The sequence below is a fragment of the Thermothelomyces thermophilus genome, chromosome 2 (assembly GCF_000226095.1).
Source record: "Thermothelomyces thermophilus ATCC 42464 chromosome 2, complete sequence".
Taxonomy (NCBI): domain Eukaryota; kingdom Fungi; phylum Ascomycota; class Sordariomycetes; order Sordariales; family Chaetomiaceae; genus Thermothelomyces; species Thermothelomyces thermophilus.
The window spans coordinates 2,893,458-2,915,265 of NC_016473.1; the positions used below are offsets into that span (position 1 = coordinate 2,893,458).

Genomic DNA, 21,808 nt, shown 5'->3' on the forward strand with positions numbered 1-21,808 from the left:
TACTACTCTAGTTACAATGCTCTGTATTCGTTAACGAAGAGAATAGCTATTGGTAGTTTAGCTTGTTCTTCCTATCGTAACGTCGGTATTATTATACCACTTCTTCTAGAGTCTATAGTAGTCTGCCTACTACTATTTGTCTCTTACGATAGATCTATAGAATATGCCTTTCCCTAAGTATCGTCTGCTTATGATTCTTATACGCTCCCTATCTTACTAGTTAAATATAACTCTATTCGGGGTCGTAGGTAGCTACTATTCTTCTAGCTAATGTCTAGGTTATAATCTTTATACTATAGTAATCCTAATATTATATCTTTATCGTTACCTATATTTACTATATTAAATATAACTACTATAGTTTTCCCTATTATAGTAATATCGATTAGTTTAGTCTCCTTATATACCTATTATGTCAGAAATAGCCCTTTAACTATACTATACTTCCGCTTTATTCTCTAGAGTATCTATAGCTAATTTATAAGTATCGGCGAAATCAGGTTTATCTTTACTCTACTATCCACTAATATAAGCATTTTATGCTATCTCTATTATGCTATTATCTATAGTCGCTTATCTTGCCACCATCGTCTAAAGATTGCGGCGATTTTCTATATTTCTGCTAGGAGGTCTCGATATAGTGGTCTTTTACGCTAGTTCTTTCTATATTACGCTACCACTTGCCACTATATAGGCGTTAATAGTTTTCGGGCCCCTCGGAGGGCCCTAACCCGTTTCCTAGGTCAGTGCTAACCTCTTTGGTTGTTCGGCTAATAGCGGCTTCGTCAATCGTGCTCATTTCTATAAGCCATTAAGTGCTAGTAGCTTCTTACTATTAGGTCTATTCTGCTTTTCGTCATACGTACTATAGCTTTATCCAAAGTTCCCGGATTCGCGATTTCTTTTTGTCCGTACGGTAGAGGCAGTCGTTACTCTGGTACGAGTCCTATATGTCTCGTCCTGTTCCGTAGTACCTAGGCTAGGCTCGTTTTAGAACTACCGTAATACCTTCTAGATTGCGGGCTTTAATCTTCTAGAGCAATTCGGCTGCTCTATTTCCTACATTATAGACCTATTCTATAGGGCAGAGACTTCTGTCCTTATTTCCTTATTAGGTTAGCTAGTAATTGTTTTCAAATTTGTTATAAAAGTAGTATTAGCATTTATATACTATATATTAGAACTAGGGTACTTATATATATGCCTTGTATTATAGGTATAGTTATATAGCGTTGCCTAGAAGGTATTAGAATTCTTTTCCAAATCCTTTCTAGTTTGTCTTTTCTACGGTTTATATATATAAACTAGTACTCTAGGTTCTATACGTCATAGCTAAGTTGCTAATCGTTAAAATACTTAGTATAGCTGTCAGGCCTATTATATATTATAGGCTATTCCCCCTTAATAGTTTCTACAATACATCGGAGTTCCTTTATTTTGTCCCTTATCTTATCGTTTTACTAGACAAGTCGAATCAAGCGTCTATCCCGTTCGCACAGTTCCGTATTAAGCCAGAAAACTTTGTTACGGTACTATTCGATTCGTTCTTAGAGGAATAGAACATTAGGTCCAGGTCTTTCGATTCCTTAGGTGTCAGTTATCTATAATCTATCCTACCTTTATATAACTATAAAACCTCTACTGCCTTAAGGCTAGAAGAATCGAAATTAGTAGCATATACTCTCCTACCATATCCTATTCGGCAAGACCTATTTCTAGGTCTATAGTAACTAGTTCGGAATACGGTGCTTATTTATCTCTACCGTCGCTATCGTATCCGAGACTATCTATATCGCTATCCCTGTTTTTATAGCTTATAGCCGCTACTTCGATAACATCCTTAGTAGTTTTGTTAATAGCCGTAATTTCCTTTCTAGGGACTAGTTTCTAGTCTTTCTTTGGGCTTTAACATTCTTGCTTATAGTGTCCTTTCTTTCTATAGTTATAGTAGGTAACATTAGACTTGTCTTTGGTTATCTTCTTTTAGCCCTGCTTCTATACTATGTCTATATCTATAGCTCTAGGATACATCCTATACGAGGTACTAATGTATGCTCGTTTTTTCTTATCGTTAGCCTTGACTATAGTTCTGTTTATCTAACCTCGTTTCTACTACTCTTATATATAGAGTCGATTATCAATCCTAATAGCCTATATAATATATTTATCTAGGGTTTTAGGCTAGTTATACTTATATAGCTTGTCTTTAACCTTTTCCTTTAAGCTATTATAGAATAGTTATATTAATGCCTTATTATTAAGCTAAGACTTAAGCATATCCTATCTAAACTATATAGTATAAGAGGCTACTAACTTAGTCTATCGGAGATTAGCAAGTCTTTCTTACGTATAAATCTTCTCGTCTTTATTACTAAAAACCTTCTAAAGCTCTTCTTTAAACCGGTTATAAGATTAAAAGACTGCCTATATAAATATATCTCGGTCGTCTTTATCTTCCTTAGTAAGATAGTCATTCTATATAGGCTTAAACTATCTAAGTACCTTACCCTCTAGTCTTATAGCTATATAGAGGACTTTAGCTTTATCGTCTAGAAACTTGTTGTTATTAAGCCAGAAGTAGGATTAGAGGTTTATTAGGAATTCTATAAGATCTTCCTTAGTTCCTCTATATTTGCTAAGTAGTTTAATCTTAATATGGCTCACTTTAGTACCCTCGAGTGCCTTGATTTTGGTATAGGCCTCATTAACCAGCTTCCATAAATGCTTTTCGCCGTTCTCGAGTTCCTTAATCTAAACTTAAGTAACCTTATCTCTCTAGTCTAACTCCTAGATCCGCTACTAGAGTTAACCAAGCTAGGCGAGCAGCTATTTGGCCGTGATATTAGTAGCTATATCGATGCTAAGGTCGAAATTACCTCTATTCTGAGCTATAATGGAACAAAGGGAGTGATAGCAACGTGTAACGAACCTAACTTAGACTTTCTCTAAAAGGGTTTAGACAGAGGTAAATTAAGTAGGATAAGTATATAGGTTGTCTAAGGGATTTAGTAAAGCTAAAGAGTTTATAATAACACTAGAGTTATCTCCTATAGTAGTTAGTAATACTTAGTATAAATGCTATAATTATAGGTTAGGTTGCTATTACTAGTGAACTCCTAGAGTCTACTATAACGAGTGATTATCTATATATATATATATTTCTATTGGTCGCTTATAGTCCCCTTCTAGCCTGCCCTAGGATCGCCTTTGGTAGCTAGCTATCCTTTGCTATCTTTCCCTTTTGGCAATTGTTTGCCTGTGGTAGCCTGTACTCCCTAGCGATCCCGTGTTAACCTCGCTCTGTGCCCTTCTTGATTGGTAGCTTGTTCAGCCTGCTACGCCCTACTAGGTCACGGTATATGGTTAGCTCGTGACACTTCTAGTCTTACTTCCATACTATGTCTATATCTATAGCTCTAGGGTACGTTCTATATAAGGTACTAATATATATACGCTTTTTCTTATCATTAGCCTTAACTATAGTTTTATTTATTTAACCTTATTTCTATTACTCTTATATATAGAGTTAATTATTGATTCTAATAGCTTATACAATATATTCATCTAGAGTCTTAGGCCGATTATACTTATATAGCTTATCTTTAACCTTTTCCTTTAAGCTATTATAGAATAATTATATTAATACCTTATCGTTAAGCTAGGACTTAAGTATATCCTATCTAAACTATATAATATAGGAGGCTACTAACTTAGTCTATTAGAGGTTAGTAAGTCTTTCTTATATATAAATCTTCTTATCTTTATCATTAAAAACCTTCTAAAGCTCTTCTTTAAAACGGTTATAGGATTAAAAGACTACCTATATAAATATATTTTAGTCATTTTCGTCTTCCTTAGTAAGATAGTCATTCTATATAGGCTTAAACCATCTAAGTACCTTACCTTCTAGTCTTATAACTACGTAAAGGACTTTAGCTTTATCGTCCGGAAACTTATTATCATTAAGCCGGAAGTAGGATTAGAGGTTTGTTAGGAATCCTACAAGATCTTCCTTAGTTCCTCCATATTTACTAGGTAGTTCGATCTTAATATGGCTTGCTTTAGTACCCTCGAGTGCCTTGATTTTGGCGTAGGCCTTGTTAACTAGTTTCTACAAGTGCTTTTCGCTGTTCTCGAGTTCCTTAATTTGAGCTTAAGCAGCCTTGTCTCTCTAGTCTAACTCTTAGATTTGCTAATAGAGTTAACTAAGCTAGGTAAGTAGCTATTTAGCTATAACATTAGTAGCTATATCGATATCGAGGTCAAAGTTACCTTTATTCTAAACTATAATAGAATAAAAGGAGTGATAGCAACATGTGACAAACCTAACTTAGACTTCTTCTAAAGGGGTTTAGACGAAGGTAGATTAAGTGGGACAAGTAGGCAGGTCGTCTAAGGGATTTGGTGAAGCTAAAGGGTTTATAATAATACTAGAGTTATCTTTTATAGTAATTAGCAATACTTGGTATAAGTACTGTAATTATAGGATAGGTTGCTATTACTAGTAAACTTTTAGAGTCTACCTAACGAGTGACTATCTATATATATATATAATCCTAGTGATTATTCCTAATCACGGTGATCGTAAGTGATCGCATGGTAGTAATTACCCTAATTACTAGTAAGCGTAATAATTACTATGCTTCCTATGTTATAATTAATCCTTTTGTTCCTTTGACTTGATTAGCCCATTTGTGCTAGTGGCTTAGGCGGCATCTATATGTATATTTCCGTGACAAGTAGAGATAAACCTAATTTCGCCGATACTTATAAATTAGCTATAAATACCCTAGAGAATAAAGTAGAAGCATAGTATAGTTAAAGGGCTATTTCCGACGTAATAGGTATATAAAGAGACCGAACTAATTAATATTATTATAGTAAGGAAGACTATAGTAGTTATATTTAACATCATAGATATACGTAATAATAAAGATATAATATTAGGGTTACTATAGTATGAAGATTACAACCTAGACATTAGCTAGAAGAATAGTAGCTACCTATAACTCTAAACGGAGTCGTATTTGACTAGCAAGATAGGGAGCGTATAAGGATCGTAAGCAGACGATGCTTAGAGGAAGGCATGTCCTATAGATCCACCGTAAGAGAGAGACAGTGGTAGACAGACCACTACAGACTTTAGAAGAGGCGGTATAACGATATCGATATTATAATAGGAGGAACAAGCTAAACCGCTAATAGCTATTCTCTCTATTAACAAATGTAGAGCACTATAATTAGAGTAATAGGTTAAGACAAAAGAAATCGCTAGTATTGCTATAGATAGAACCAAGTTTGTATACTATTAGAAAACCGAGAGACGAGACAAGACTAGGGAAGTACCAAAAAAATATAGAGGACACCTAGTATTTGAACCGAAGTATCTTAAAGGATTACTAGAATACGGCCTATAGGATTATAAGATCAAGCTTAAGGAAGAAGCACGACTAAAGTTCTTTAAGATTTACTATACGAGCTAGATATAGAACGAAGAACTTAAGCGATATTTAGAGGAGAACCTTCGAAGAGGATATATCTACCTATCGATATTGCTAATAGGCTACCTAATTCTATTTGTACTTAAGAAAGACGGAAAGCTATGGTCATATATCGACTATTAGCAACTTAACAAATAGACCATAAAAAACCAATACCTATTACCGCTAATCTTACGGCTCCGAAATTAGTTAGTAAGAGCCTAATATTTTATATATCTTGACTTGCTATCGGCCTATAACTATATATAGATCAAAGAAGGCGACGAGTAAAAAATAGCCTTTAGGACACCCTATAGCTACTATAAGTACCTCGTTATGCCATTCGGACTTACGAACGTGCCGGCAATATTCTAAGCCCTGATTAATCAAGCTATCCGACCCTTTCTTAATAAATTTACGGTATGTTATCTCGATAATATACTTATCTTTTCTAAGACGATGAATAAATACTAGAAGTATATTAAAGTAGTGCTAGATATACTATATATATATAAACTATTAGTTAACAAAGAAAAGAGCGAATTCTATATAAGGAAGACGGTATTTTTAGAATACAAAATATCCTTAGAACAAATCTAGATAGAACCTTTAAAGGTTAAAGCTATTAAGAATTGGCTACAACTAACGTTAGTTATAGAAATACAAAGCTTTATCGGATTTACAAACTTCTACTAAATGTTCATTAGGAACTTTAGAGCAATCATACAACCTTTATATAAACTTACCAAGAAGAATACTAAATTCTAATAGGAAGAACAGTATAAGTAAGCATTTATATAGATTTATAATGCCATTACTAAAGATCTAGGACTAGTACTACTAGACCCTAAGAAGCTATTTAAGGTAGAAACGGACGCTTTAGACTATACCATTAGAGGACAATTAGGATAACGAGATAAACAAGGAAAGCTATATCCTATAGCCTTCTTTTCAAAGAAGCTCGATAGACCACGTCTTAATTATCTAATCTATAACAAGGAACTACTTGCGATTGTCAAAGCTTTTAAGGAATAGTAACTATACCTTAAGAGTATAATTAAATTAATACAAGTATATACGGATTATAAGAATTTATAATACTTTATAACGACAAAGGAGCTTAATAGACGATAAATACAATAGGTAGAATTCCTCGCGGAATTTAACTTTGAGATCTGCTATAAGAAGGGCAATAAAAACGTACAAGCAGATATCTTAAGCCGACGAACGGATTATATAGAAGGACGAACGGAAACAATACCACCGTTATTTAAGGAACGAACAGACGGAACGCTGTATTATAAAACGTAGATACCTGTAGAAGATAATCTACTTGACTCGTTCCCAGAATATTACGTAATCTTTTGAGAAGAAAGGATTAACAAGACATAGTATTAAGTAGCACCTAGACTAGTAGTATCTAACGGAGTGGAAGAAAGAGATAGGAAACTCTAGTACTAAGGCAAAGTATATATCTACGACGGGGACTAATAGCTATAAATAATTCGAGAACTCTATAAGTCGAAACTCGGAGGATATAAAGGAGTTATAAAGACTGTCGTATAAGTTAGGAAATACTATAATTTTCTATAGTTAATAGTATAAGTTAAGGAAGTCGTATGGAACTACAATATTTGCAATCGAAACGAAACGGCACGATATAAGCTATATAGGCTACTTTAGCTATTGCTAATAGCTAATAAACTATAGAGTTTAATTACGATAGACTTTATTATAAAGCCATTAGAATCTAAGGATATAGCTATAGGAGTAATCTATAATAGTATTCTTACTATAGTAGATTACCTAATTAAATAGGTATACTTCTTTCCTTATAAGGAGTCCTAGATAGCTAAATAGCTAGCAGACATAATTTATCGCCAAGTTACATTAGTATATACTTGGCCGTAAGAATAGATCACCGATAGGGATACTAAGTTCGTATCAAAGTTCTAGCAAGCGTTAATATAATGATTAGGCGTTAATAGTAAGCTATTAACGGCATATTATCTATAGACTAATAGATAAATAGAGCGACTAAACCAAGTTATTAAGTAATACCTCTACTCTTATATTAACTACTAGTAAGACAACTAGGTCATACTATTGCTAATAGTATAACTCGCTTATAATACAACACCAATAGAAACGACCAAAGTTATACCGTTCTTCGCGAACTACGGATATAAAGCAGACCTTAGGTAAGCACTAAAGGTTATAATGCTAAGAGCAGCAGTCAAAGTAGAACAAATGTACATACTATATAAAAAGCTTAAAAAGGAACTCGAGTTTATCAAGATTAGAATAAAGAACTACTACAATAAATATAGGCTCGAGGGACCTTACCTAGAGAAGGGAGACAAAGTCTATCTAATCGTATAAAACTTATAAACTAAACGACTAAGCACGAAGCTAGACTTTAAAAAGGTTAGACCCTTTATTATCAAAGAACGAATTTCGATATCTAACTACCAACTATCATTACTATTATCTATACGACTATAGATAGATGTTTTTTATATTTCACTTCTCGAACTAGTACTAAAGAACGCTAAGGTTATTATATATATCGAAGTAGAGAATAAAGAGGAAAAATAGGACGTTAAAGAAATTCTAGATTTACGTATTATTAATAGGGAACTATAGTATCTAGTCAAATGGCTTAATTTTAGATTAGAAGATAACTTATAGAAACTAGTTAAGAATTTAAACTGCCTTAAGAAACTAGAATAATTCCATCGGCAGAACCTAGATCGACTATAGGCACTAGCTCGGACAAAATAGCCAAGTCGGCCTCCGACAAATCTAGGCCTAAAGAAGACTAGTCAAACGGGACGTTAGCACCCTAGGACCGTACGTTACTAATAACGCGTGCCTCGGAATCCTGTACCCTCTGTTCTTCTGCTTCTATTTCCTCTAGAGACTGTATACCTCGACGAAATAGCTCGGAACCCTGCTCCTTTAAGAAACGTTTCTGGCGACAAAGACGAGCTAATCAGCCGATAGCTATCTAAAGTTGAGTCTAAAGAACAAAAAGGGCCTCTTTAGTATCGGCCTCTTCTTATTTTACACGTTTTTGTTTAGATATAATCTTTATTACTATAAAAGGTTAGCTACAAACATTAAGGTAACAAACTAGGTCACGAACAAGTAGACGCTACGTCGGAACTATCGTAAGAACGACCCCGACATACGTACTCGCTATAGCAAGAAGAGCCTAACGCTATACGATAAGCCAAGTTCTGCTTAAAACACTACAAACATAGTATGACGTCTACACTAGAAGAATCAATAAAAGAAGCAAGTATAGTATACTATTAGGATTTCGAAGATCGGCGCTTAGAGATACGATCTGCCATCTTATTAGCTACTAGTAATATAGAAAAAGGGAAAAATTACAAGGTATATATAGAAAAGAATATTAGCGCTATTTAAAACGGCCTAAAAGAGGGCTTTTAGGTCGAAAGCCTCGGAGGGAGGGCATTATGTTACGGAAATATATATATAGATACCGCCTAAGCCACTAGTATAAACGGGCTAATCAAGCCAAAGGAATGATAGACTAATTAGGATAGGATTACACTTAGCAAGAAATGATCTTAGCAAAGGATTACTAGCTTACGATATAAGCTAGGTAAGCTAGTATAGAAGATCACTATGACTACTAGTAATCCTAGGATTATATATATATATAGATAGTCACTCGTTATAGTAGACTCTAAGAGTTCACTAGTAATAGTAACCTATAATTACAGTACTTATACTAAGCATTGCTAATTACTATAAGAGACAACTCTAGTGTTATTATAAACCCTTTGGCTTTACCAAATCCCTTAGACGACCTGCCTACTTATCCTACTTAATCTACCTTTGTCTAAACCCTTTTAGAAGAAATCTAAGTTAGGTTCGTCACAACTAAGGCGTTACTTGCTTAGACGCTAAGCCGTTTAAGTCGATTATATCATTTATAGCAATCCCTACGTAATCGTAGTGCCGAAGTTTTTCATTATAGCATAGCTCGTCTAGAGGAGGAGGAAGAGCTAGATACTCTAACGCCAATGTCAGAGATACAGACCCTTGTAAGTTAGGCTTAGGCATTAGGTGCTTTTGACGTGCTTAATTAGGAGTCGATTAGGTTAGATCCTAGTCCTAATTCTAATAAGTTCCCCTCTTTTTCCATTAGGGAATAGGCTTTAGAGCTAGTTCTTATAGCTAGTTAGGATTCTACCAGTAGAACTACTTCAGTTTCTCAGGGCAATTTAGGTTCTTAATAGGTTTCTATAAGTTATCTTCTAGTCCGAAATCAAGCCATTTAACTAGGTACTATAGTTTTCTATTAATAATATATAAATCCAGAATTTCTTCGACGTCCTATTCTTCCTCTTTATCCTCTGCTTCGATATACGTAGCAACCTTAGCGTTCTTTAGTACTAGTTTAAGAAGTAAAATATAAAAAACATCTGTCTATAGTTATATAGATAATAGTAACGATAGTCGATAGTTAGATGTCGAAATTCGTTCTTTAATAACAAAGGGTCTGACCTTCTTAAAGTCTAGCTTCGTACTTAGTCATTTAGTTTATAAGTTTCATACGATCAGGTAGACTTTGTCTCCCCTCTCTAGGCAAGGTCCCTTAAGCCTATATTTGTTATAGTAGTTCTTTATTCTGGTCTTGACAAACTCGAGTTCCTTTTTAAGCTTTTTATATAGTATATACATTTGTTCCGCTTTGACTGCTACTCTTGGCACTATGACCTCTAGTCCTTGCCTAAGGTCTACTTTATATCTGTAGTTCGCGAAGAACGGTGTGACTTTAGTCGTTTCTATTAGTGTCGTATTATAAGCGAGTTGTACTATTAGTAATAGTATGACTTAGTCGTCTTACTAGTAGTTAATATAAGAACGGAGATACTGCTCGATAACTTGGTTTAGTTACTCTATTTGTCTATTAGTCTACGGGTAATATGCTATTAATAGCTTGTTATTAATGCCTAATCGTTATATTAATGCTTGCTAGAACTTTAATACGAACTTAGTATCTCTATTGGTAATCTATTCTTATAGCTAAGTATATACTAATATAACTTGCCGATAGATTATATCTACTAACTGTTCTGCTATCTAGGACTCCTTATAGGGAAAGAAGTATACCTATTTAGTTAGGTAATCTACTATAGTAAGAATACTATTATAGATTACTCCTATAGCTATATCCTTAGATTCTAGTAGCTTTATAATAAAGTCTATTATAATTAAACTCTATAATTTATTAGCTATTAGTAGTAACTAAAGTAGCCTATATGGCTTATATTATACCATTTTACTTCGATTACAAATGTTATAGTTCTATATAACTTCCTTAACTTGTACCATTAACTATAGAAAGTCGTAATGTTTCCTAACTTATACAACAGTCTTTATAACTCTTTCGTATCCTCCGAGTTTCGACTCGTAGAGTTCTTAAATCATTCGTAGCTATTGATCCCCGTTATAGATATATACTTTGCCTTAGTACTAGAGTTTCCTATCTCTTTCTTCTACTCTATTAGGTACTAGTAGTCTAGGTGCTGCTTAATACTATACCTCGTTAATCCTTTCTTCTTAAAAGATTACGTAACACTCTAGGAACGAGTCAAGTAGATTATTTTCTATAGGTATCTACGTTTCGTGATGTAGCGTTCTATCTGTCTGTTCCTTAAATAACGGTAGTATCGTTTCCGTTCGTCCTTCTATATAATCCGTTTGTTAGCTTAAGATATCCGCTTGTACGTTCTCTTTGCCCTTCTTATAGTATATCTCAAAGGTAAATTCTATAAGAAATTCTACCTATTATATTTATCGTCTATTAAGCTCCTTTATTATTATAAAGTATTATAAATTCTTGTAATCTATATATACTTATACCGGTTTAATTATACCGCTAAGGTATAGTCGCTATTCCTTAAAAGCTTTGACAATCGCAAGTAGTTCCTTATTATAGATCGGATAATTAAGACATAGTCTATCAAGCTTCCTTAAAAAGAAGGCTATAGGATATAGCTTTCTTTATTTGTATCGTTATCCTAATTATCCTCTAATAGTATAGTCTAAAGCGTCCGTTTCTACCTTAAATAGCTTCTTAGGATTTGGTAATACTAGTACTAGACCTTTGGTAATAGCGTCGTAGATCTATATAAATGCTTACTCGTACCATTTTTCCTATTAGAATTTAGCATTCTTCCTAGTAAGTTTATATAAAGGTTATACAATCGCTCCAAAATTCCTAATGAACATCTAATAGAAGTTTATAAATCCGATAAAGCTTTGTACTTCTATAACTAACGTTAGTCGTAGCTAATTCTTAATAGCTTTAACCTTTAAAGGTTCTATCCGAATTTGTCCTAAGGATATCTTATATCCTAAAAATACCGTCTTTCTAACATGGAATTCGCTCTTTTTCTTGTTAACTAATGGTTTATATACATATAGCGCGTCTAGTACTGCTTTTATATACTTCCGGTATTCGTCTATTATCTTAGAGAAGATAAATATATCGTCGAGATAATATACTATAAATTTGTCAAGAAAGGGTCGGATAGCTTGATTAATTAGGGCTTAGAACATTGCTAGCGCGTTTATAAGTCTAAATGGCATGACAAGGTACTTATAGTAGCTATAGGGTATCCTAAAGGCTATTTTCCACTCGTCGCCTTCTTTGATCTATATATAGTTATAGGCTAATAGCAAATTAAAATATATAAAATATTAGGCCCTTACTAACTAATCTCGGAGCTGTAAGACTAGCGGTAACAGGTATCGGTTTTTTATAGTCTATTCGTTAAGTTACTAATAGTCGATATATAACTATAGCTTTCTATCTTTTTTGGGTATAAATAGGATTAGGTAGCCTACTAGCGATATCGATGGGCAGATATATCCTCTTCGAAGGTTCTTCTCTAAATATTGCTTAAGTTCTTCGTTCTAAGTCCAGCTTATATAATAAATCTTAAAGAACTTTAGTCATACTCCTTCCTTAAGCTTGATCTTATAATCCTATAGGCCGTGTTCTAGTAGTCCTTCTAGATATTTCGGTTTAAATGCTAGGTATCCTTTATATTCCTTTGGTACTTCCCTAGTCTTGTCTCGTCTCTTGGTTTTCTAATAGTATACGAACTTGGTTCCGTCTATAGCGATGCTAGCGATTTCTTCTATCTTAACCTACTACTCTAATTACAGTGCTCCATATTCGTTAATAGAGAGAATAGCTATCGGCGGTTTAGCTTGTTCCTCCTATTATAATATTAGTATCGTTATACCGCTTCTTCTAGAGTCTATAGTGGTCTGCCTACTACTATCTATCTCTTATGGTAGATCTATAGGATATACCTTCCCCTAAGCATCGTCTGTTTGCGATCCTTATATGTTTTCTATCTTGCTAGTCGAATATGACTCCATTTGGGGTTATAGGTAGCTACTATTCCTCTAGCTAATGTCTAGGTTATAATTTTTATACTATAGTAACCTTAATATTATATCTTTATCATTACCTATATCCATAATACTAAATATAACTACTATAGTCTTCCCTACTATAGTGATGTTAATCGGTTTAGTCTCTTTATATACCTATTATATTAGAAATAGCCCTTTGACTATGCTATACTTCTGCTTTATTCTCTAGGGTATCTATAGCTAATTTATAAGTATTGGCGAAATTAGGTTTATCTTTGCTCTACTATTTACTAATATAAGCATTTTATGCTATTTCTATTATGCTATTATCTATAGTCGCTTGTCTTACCGCTATTGTCTAAAGATTATAGCAATTTCCTATATTTCTATTAGGAGGTCCTAATATAGTAATCTCTTACGCTAGTTCCTCTTATACTATATTACTACCCGCCGCTATATAGGCGTTAATAGTTTCTAGGCCCCTCAAAGGGCCCTGACCTGTTTCCTAGGTTAGTGCTAACCTCTTCGGTTATTCGGCTAATAGCAGCTTCGTCAATTATACTTATTTCTATAAGCTATTAAGTACTTGTAACTTTCTACTATTAAGTCTGTTCTACTTTCTGTTATATATGCTATAGCTTTATCTAAAGCTCCCGAATTTGCGATTTCTTTTTATCCGCGTAATAGAGGCAATCGTTACTCTAGCACGAGTCCTATATGTCTTGTCCTATTCCGTAGTGCCTAGGCTAGGCTCGTCTTAGAACTATCGTAATACCTTTTAGATCGTAGGCTTTGATCTTCTAGAGTAATTCGGCCGCTTTGTTTCCTATATTGTAGACCTATTCTATAGGGCGTAAGCTTCTGTTCTCATTTTCTTGTTAGGTCGGCTAGTAATTATTTTCGAATTTGTCATAGAAGTAGTATCGGTATTCGTATACTATATACTAGAACTAGGGCACTTGCGTATATACCTCGTGTCAAGGATATAGTCGCGTAGCGTTGCCTAGGAGGTACTAGAATTCTTTCCCAAATCCTTCCTATTATATATAGACTATAGGTACCCTAATGCTAAGGTAGGAATGTTTCTTCTAGTAGCTTTCCTATATATGCTCGTCTTTTCCGCGGTTTACGTGCGTAAACTAGTATTCTAGGTTCTATACGTCGTTACTAAGTTGCTAGTCATTAAGGTACTTGGTATAGCTATTAAGCCTATTATATATAATAGGCTGTTTTCCTTTAATAGTTTCTATAATATATTAGAGTTCCCTTGTCTCGTCCCTTATCTTATTACTCTACTAGACAAGTCGAATCATACGTCTATCCCATTTGTATAGTTCCGTATTAAGCTAGAAAACTTTATTATAGTACTATTCGATTTATTCCTAAAGGAATAGAATATTAGGTCTAGGTCTTTCGATTCCTTAGGTATCGGTCATCTATAATCTATCCTACCTCTATATAACTATAAAACCCTACTGCCTTAAGGCTAGGAGAATCGAAATTAGCGGTATATACTCTCCTACCATATCCTATTTAGCAAGACCTATCCCTAGGTCTATAGTAACTAGTTCAGGGTATAGTACTTATTTATCTTTACTATTACTGTCGTGTCCGAGACTGTCCGTGTCACTACCCCTGTCTTTATAGCTTATAGCCGCTACTTCGATAACGTCCTTAGTAGTTTCGTCGATAACCGTAATTTCCTTTCTAGGGACTATCTTTTACTCTTTCTTCGGGCTTTGACATTCTTGCTTATAGTGCCCTTTCTTTCTATAGTTATAATAGGTAATATTAGACTTGTCTTTAGTCGTCTTCTTCCGGTCTTGCTTCTACATTACATCTATATCTATAGCTCTAGAGTATATCCTATACGAGGTATTAATATACGCTTACTTTTTCTTATCATCAGCTTTAACTATAGTTTTATTTATTTGGCCTTGTTTCTATTACTCTCGTATATAAAGTCGATTATTAATTCTAATAGCCTATATAATATATTTGTCTAGAGTCTTAGGCTAATTATACTTATATAGCTTATCTTTAACCTTTTCCTTTAAGCTATTATAGAATAGTTATATTAATACCTCGTTATTAAGCTAAGACTTAAGTATATCTTATCTAAACTATATAGTGTAAGAGGCTATTAACTTAGTCCATTAGAAATTAGTAAGTCTTTCTTATATATAAATCTTCTTATCTTTATTGCTAAAAACCTTTCGAAGCTCTTCTTCGAAACGGTTATAAGATCGAAAGACTACTTATATAAACGCGTCTTAGTTATTTTTATCTTCCTTAATAAGATAGTTATTCCATATAGGCCTAAATTATCTAAGTGCTTTACCCTCTAGTCTTATAGCTATATAGAGGACTTTAGCTTTATTATCCGGAAACTTGTTATTATTAAGCCAGAAGTAAGATCAGAGGTTTATTAAGAATCTTATAAGATCCTCCTTAGTTCCTCTATATTTGCTAGGTAGTTCGATCTTAATATAGCTTACTTTAGCACCCTTAAGTGCCTTAATTTTGGTATAGGCCTCGTTAACTAGTTTCTACAAGTGCTTTTTGCCGTTCTCGAGTTCCTTGATTCGAGCTTAAGTAGCCTTATCTCTCTAGTCTAACTCCTAGATTCGCTAATAGAGTTAACTAAGCTAGGTAAGCAGCTATTTGGCCGTAACGTTAGTAGCTATATTAATGTCGAGGTCAAAATCACCTCCGTTCTAAACCATAATAAAACAAAGGGAGTGATAGCAACATATAACGAACCTAACTTAGACTTCTTCTAAAAGGGTTCAGATAAAGGTAGATTAAGCGGGACAAGTAGGCAGGTCGTCTAAGGGATTTGGTAAAGCTAAAGGGTTTATAATAATACTAGAGTTGTCTCTTATAGTAGTTAATAATGCTTAGTATAAGTACTATAATTGTAAGTTACTATTACTAGTAAACTCCTAGAGTCTACTATAACGAGTGATTATTTATATGTATATATACTTCTGTCGATCGCTTATAGTCTCCTTCTATCCTGTCTTTAGATTGCCTTCGGTAGCTAGCTATCCTCTGCTATCTTTCCCTTTTTGGTAATTGTTTGCCTATAGTAGCCTGCGCTCCCTAGCGATCCTGTATTAGCCTTGCTTTGTGCCTTTCTTAATTAGTGGCTCATTTAGCCTGCTACACCCCACCGGGTCGCGGTATATAGTTGGCTTGTGACACCTACCCTAGATATTAAGGAGCTAAGGGGTCTTGTTACGTAACTAGTCGACCTTATACCAAGCCCTAAACAGGGCAAGGCATAGGACCTCGCCGATAGGCTCTTATAGGGCCTTACGACCATTATTATAGGCCTGGTTCCAAACCTATAGGAACTTATAGCCGAGGAGGTCAAAAAGAGGCTTAAAGAAGCCCTTAAGGCTACCCCCCGCCCTACCTAGGCATAGGTGGCCGCAGGCTCGTAACAGGGGGCAACAGACCCCTAGGGAGGCCTACCGTCGGCTAAGGCGGTACCGTTACGAGCCTCGTAGGAGGTCACGATACGGAATATAAGCCTATAGGAGGACCTTAAAGCCCGAACCCCGGCCGAGATAGTCTAAGTAGTTAACAGGGCTTCTAGCCACTAGGGAGCCGTTATAGCTAGGAAGCTCCTAAGTAGGGATATAGTAGTAGTCTTCAAGGATAAGGCTACTAAGGATTAGTATTCGGTTAATAAGCGATAGGTGGCTATAGCCTTTGGAAAGGAGGCTAGGGAGGTTGGTAGGGCCTATATAGTCCTAGCTAAAGGAGTCCAGAAGGAGGAGCTATAGGGGGTTAGCAAACAAGACTTTAAAGGGGCTATAGGCTTGCACTTAATTAAAACGGTCAAGTTCCGGCTGCCAAAGAGCCTATAGAGAAAGTAGGCTACAGTACTTCTAGGCCTATAGGACCTCGAAGAGGCCTAGAAGGCCTATAACGAAGGCGTAGTCTAGAATACCTAGGTACTAGACTACGAGCCCTACTAGGATACTCTAGAGCCAAAGTAGTACTATAGGTATTAGAGCTTTAGCTATACCTAGCAGTACTACTAGCAGCCGGCCCGTTATAGCCATTATAGCGCAAAGGCCTATGGGGAAGGGGGGAAGGCTAGAGAGGCCTAGTACCCTACCTACTCTAACCAACTCCCTTATAGGTATACGGCCTGTAGAGGCCCCTATATAGCTTGGTATAGGGGCTGCCCGAAGAAAGTCGAGGCCCAGGAAAGAGCTAAAGAGGCCTACTAGTATAGACCCCGGACCTTCTAACCACTAGAGCAACTATACTAGAAGGTAGCCTTCGAGTTTAGCAGCCAGCCAGAGGACGACGACTACTACTATACAGGGGCTAAACACCCCTATAAGAGGCCTACCCTAGCCTAATAGGCGGCTAGGAGTGCCTTGTTCAATGCCCGACAGACCTATATCTCCTTTCTATAGCCTAGAGCCCCCTCCCTCTTATAACCGGCCGAAGGGGCGATAGCTATAAAGCCTACTACTACCATGCCCCTATCCTCTGCTCTAGCTACCTTAAATACAAATTAAGGTCCTTTAGTAGAATACCTAAGGTAATAAACAGGCCCTTAAGGTCCTACTAAAGGAGGCTAAATACGACCTACTAGCTATCTAGGAACTATAGATTAACCGGTTTATAAGGTTAATATACTACCCCTAGGCTTCGAAATACTACCTAGTCTACAAGCCTAAGGGCAAAGTAGCTATCCTAGTAGCCAAACGATTCCCGGTCGGCTAATAGGACTATTCGGCAGAGGAGAACTAGTATAGGGTAACCTTCCTAGCCCTAAGAGAGAGGAGGTTCAAGCTCTAGTCAGTCTATAACAATAAGGGAGAGTAGGCTCTTTTATAGGACCTGCTAACCTTACCTCGGCCAACCTACCCCCTAGTTCTTATAGGTAACTTTAACCTCTACTACCTAGTCTAAGACCCATTTAATAGGCTTAGCCTAGGGGCTAGGGACCTCCTTAGCCTCATAGACCAGTAGGACCTTAACCTATATACGCCCTATAGCTAGGTCACTAGGGCACCTTAAGGGGACTAATATAGCTAGCCTTCTACAATAGACCTATTCTAGGCCTCGGTAGGGCCAGAAGCGACCTATAGGGATATCGTAGAATATAGGAAGTCCGATTACTACCTATAGGCCCTAAACGTCTCCCTCTAAAGGACCAAAGGGCCTATACCGGCTAATAAAGGGTAGGACTAGAAGAGCCTAGACGAAGAGATTACGCGGGCCAAGGCGGCCTACCTTTTACTCTAGCTTGGTAGGTAGGTATTAGCCCCGGCCAGGCCTATTTTCTAGGGCCTAGAGGAGCTCCTATAGGCCTTAAATAGGCTTATAGAGGCCCTTAAGGAGATAGCTACAGTCTTGGCCCTGGCAAAGAAGGCCAGTACGGGCGGCAAACGAGCTCAATAGTAGACAAAGGAGGTTCGGGAGGCCTAGAAGAGGGCCAAGGAGGTAGAGAGGGCCTATAGGGGTACCCTAAACCCCTATACGTAAGAGGCACTTTGGCAGGCCCTATAGGACCAGGCTAAGACCATTATAGCCGTAAAGACCAAGAGCTAGAGAGCTACGTTATGGGAGGTAACTAACCGGCCGGACCTACTATAGAGGCTAGAGAGATAGGTAAGGCTATAAAGCTACCTACCGGTCGACCCCCTAAAGCTCCCGGCCTTTAAAGGAGGGCTTATAACCTACTAATAGAAGGCTAAAGCACTAGCCAATAAGTTCTTTCCAAACCTAGAAGTAAACCTATCAGATATTAACGACCTAGATCTAAATGACCACTAGGAGCCGAAGTTCGAAATAAGCTAGGAGGTTATAGTAGGTAAAGTCAAGGTAGTACTAGCTAAGGCGGCCCTATGGAAAGCCCTAGGGGAGGACCTCCTCCCTATAGGCCTATTAAAGGCCTATAGGCAGCCGCTTTACCAGATACTAGCTAAACTAGCCTCGGAGAGCCTACGGCTCGGCTATTTCCCGGCCTGGTTTAAAAGGGCTAAGATAGTAGTCCTCTATAAGCCTAGTAAATCCCTACAGGCCTACTTTACCCTAGGTAGCTATAGGCCTATAGCGCTCCTACTAACAGTAGGTAAGGTACTAGAGGCTATAGTTACCTAGAAGGTAATAGCCGTTATAAAGGCCTATAGGCTTCTCTTAGCTAAGTAGATAGGCAACCGGGAATATAGGTCTATAGAATTAGCCATTCGGCTTATTATAGCCTAGGTTTAGGAGGCTTAGAGGTATAAGGCGGCTGCCTCCCTCCTATAGCTTAATATCTTAGAGGCTTTTGACACTATTAACCATACCTAGCTACTAGCCACTTTATAGAGCCAGGGCTTCCTAAAGTAGTTAGTAATCTAGGTTAGGGAATAGCTATAGGATAAGGTAGCTATCCTTTACTTCGATAGCTAGGAAACAGAGAATATAGCAGTAAGGGCTAGGGTCCTATAGGGGTTACCCCTCTCCCCTATACTATTTATCCTCTATATAGCCTCCCTCTACTAGGCCATTTACTAGGCCAGCCCTATAGTCAGTTTAATAGGCTTTACTAACGATACTAACCTCCTAGCCTTTAGGAGGGCCGAGGAGGCCTATAACGGTTAGCTATAGAGGGCCTAAAAGGCCTACCTCTAATAGGCAAGGACCTAGGGTATAGCTTTTGCCCCGGAAAAGTACAAGCTTATTTACTTTAACAGGGGCCGGAAATAGTAGTCACGACCACTAGAGCTCCTACGGCCCGGAAGGGGTACTATTACTATAGCCCCTTCGAAGTCGGCTAGATTCCTCGGGGTCTGGCTAGACTAGAGGCTATAATAGGGCCCCTACTATATAAAGGTAGCTAAGAAGCTAGAAACCTAGGAGTTTACCCTAACTAGGCTTGCTACGAAGACCTAGGGCCCTGGCCTCTTACAGGCCTATAAGGTCTATACCAAGTGTATCTATAGCGCCTTAGCCTATAGAGCCTCGAACTTCTATAAGCCTACCAAGCTAAAGAGTAAGCCAGAAGGCCCTGTTAGGGAACTATCGAAGGCCTAATATAAGGCCCTTCGAGTGGTTATTAGGGCCTATAAGGCTACCCCTATCTAGTGCCTTAAAACAGAAGCCTAGGTGCTACCCCTCGACCTCTATCTTAATAAGAGGCTAGCCGACTTCGAAGCCAAACTCGACTAACCACTCTTATAGACTAGGGCAGGTCTAGGGGCTGCCCGGGTCCCTACGAGAGCTCTTATCTAATAGGCCTATAATAGGCTTAGCTAGAGGTTCTAGAAGAAAAGGGCCAGGGCAAGGGGCCGGGAGCCAAAGCCTATAGCCCTAGAGGTAGCAAGGTCGACGGTCTGGCAGTAGGTTTAGGAGGGCTATAGAGGGGGTCGACCCCCCCTATAGATCCTATAAAGAAGGCTATAGGCGACAGAACTAGCCGTGTTAGCCAGCTAGAGCAACCGTTAGAGGGCCGACCAAGCCGGCAGGAGGATATAGCGCGTGTTAGACAAGGACCCTCCATGCTTAGTTTTTACAAGGGAAGGCCTACAAAGGCACTAGGGCCTGATAAAGGCCTAGAGCTCCCTACTAATACAGGCCTATATAGGGGCTATTAGCCTCTATAACTTCCTTTTTAAGGTTCAAGTTCTAGGGGTTAGTACCCCCTACTATACCTATAGCTAGGGGAGGGAAACTATAGAGCACCTAGTCGTATAGTACCCGAACCTACCAAGAAGCCGAACATAGGAATCCTAGGAAATACGGTCGCAAAGGGACCTTGACCTCGTTTTACGGGGTATAGGGGCCTGTAACCATCGTTTGGCAAGGAGGGTTCTACGGTGGCTAATAGACCTAGGGAGGCTCCCGGAATACTGCCTTGTAGGAAGGCTAGACCGGGAAGGAAGGCCTCTTTAGGGCTATTCTAGCCACTTCTCCTTTTCTTTGTAGTGTATTAGTATTCTAGATCAGGCGTTAAAGGAGGGACAGAGGTTTTTATCTGGCCTATTAGATACGGTTTCCTTTGTATATAATTAGAGAGGCTCTGGTATGCTTATTAGCATAATGGCATAGAACTAATAATAATAATATATATTATCTACTTATCCTAGATAACTTTATAGAATATTATAACCTTAAGCTTTATAAATACTATCTTTTATTTAATATTATTATTATTTTCCTCCTTCCTTATTTAATATACTTTATTTAGTTAATAGATATAAAAGTCTTTTATTATCCTAAGGAAGTATATTAATAATATCTCTAATAGGTAATTTAAAATAATAATCTTATATTTATCTAGGTAGACTTTATTAAAGGATTCTAGGAAATCTAGGATATTAGTTTCAAATGCTAAAATATTATAGTAGGATTCGAAAAGACTAGTCTTTTTCTACTAAACTAATATATTATAATAGACTAGATTAAGGAGAAAGTATTATCTAATATAAGTATTAGATATCCCATAATAATTCCTAATAATAAGTAATGGATATATATAAAAAAGGTATTAATTATATTTAAAAATAATATCTTAAGCTTTTGAGTTTACTAATATAAGAATACTTTTAAGATATTATATTAATAGTTAATAAAGGTTAGCTAATATATAAATATCTAAATAACTTTACTAAAGATAAAAGAGCCTATCTAGCTATACTATTTACTAAGAAAATATAAGGCTAACTTATTAAGCTAATAAGAAAGGTTATAATAAGTATAACTATCTAGTAGATTCGATAGTTTTAGGAGATCTAAGCTTAGAAGAGTGCTAAAGCAATTCGAGATACTAGCTAAAAAGCTACCTATATTATTATTAAATAGATTAAATAAGAGTATAAAGAGGAATATAAAGTCTAGAAAAGGTACCTAGAAAATAAGATTCCTAATACTAATAAGTA

At 36.6% G+C, this 21,808-nt stretch overlaps 1 protein-coding gene across 1 annotated transcript; it reads right to left on the reverse strand.

The window, feature by feature from the left end:
- Nucleotides 1-11,813: 11,813 nt before the first annotated feature.
- Nucleotides 11,814-12,032, reverse strand: MYCTH_46612 (uncharacterized protein; the record flags this gene model as incomplete). Its single annotated transcript, XM_003661706.1, has 1 exon — nt 11,814-12,032. A coding segment is annotated over one exon (219 nt), but the record flags the coding sequence as incomplete, so codon positions are not given.
- Nucleotides 12,033-21,808: the final 9,776 nt, after the last annotated feature.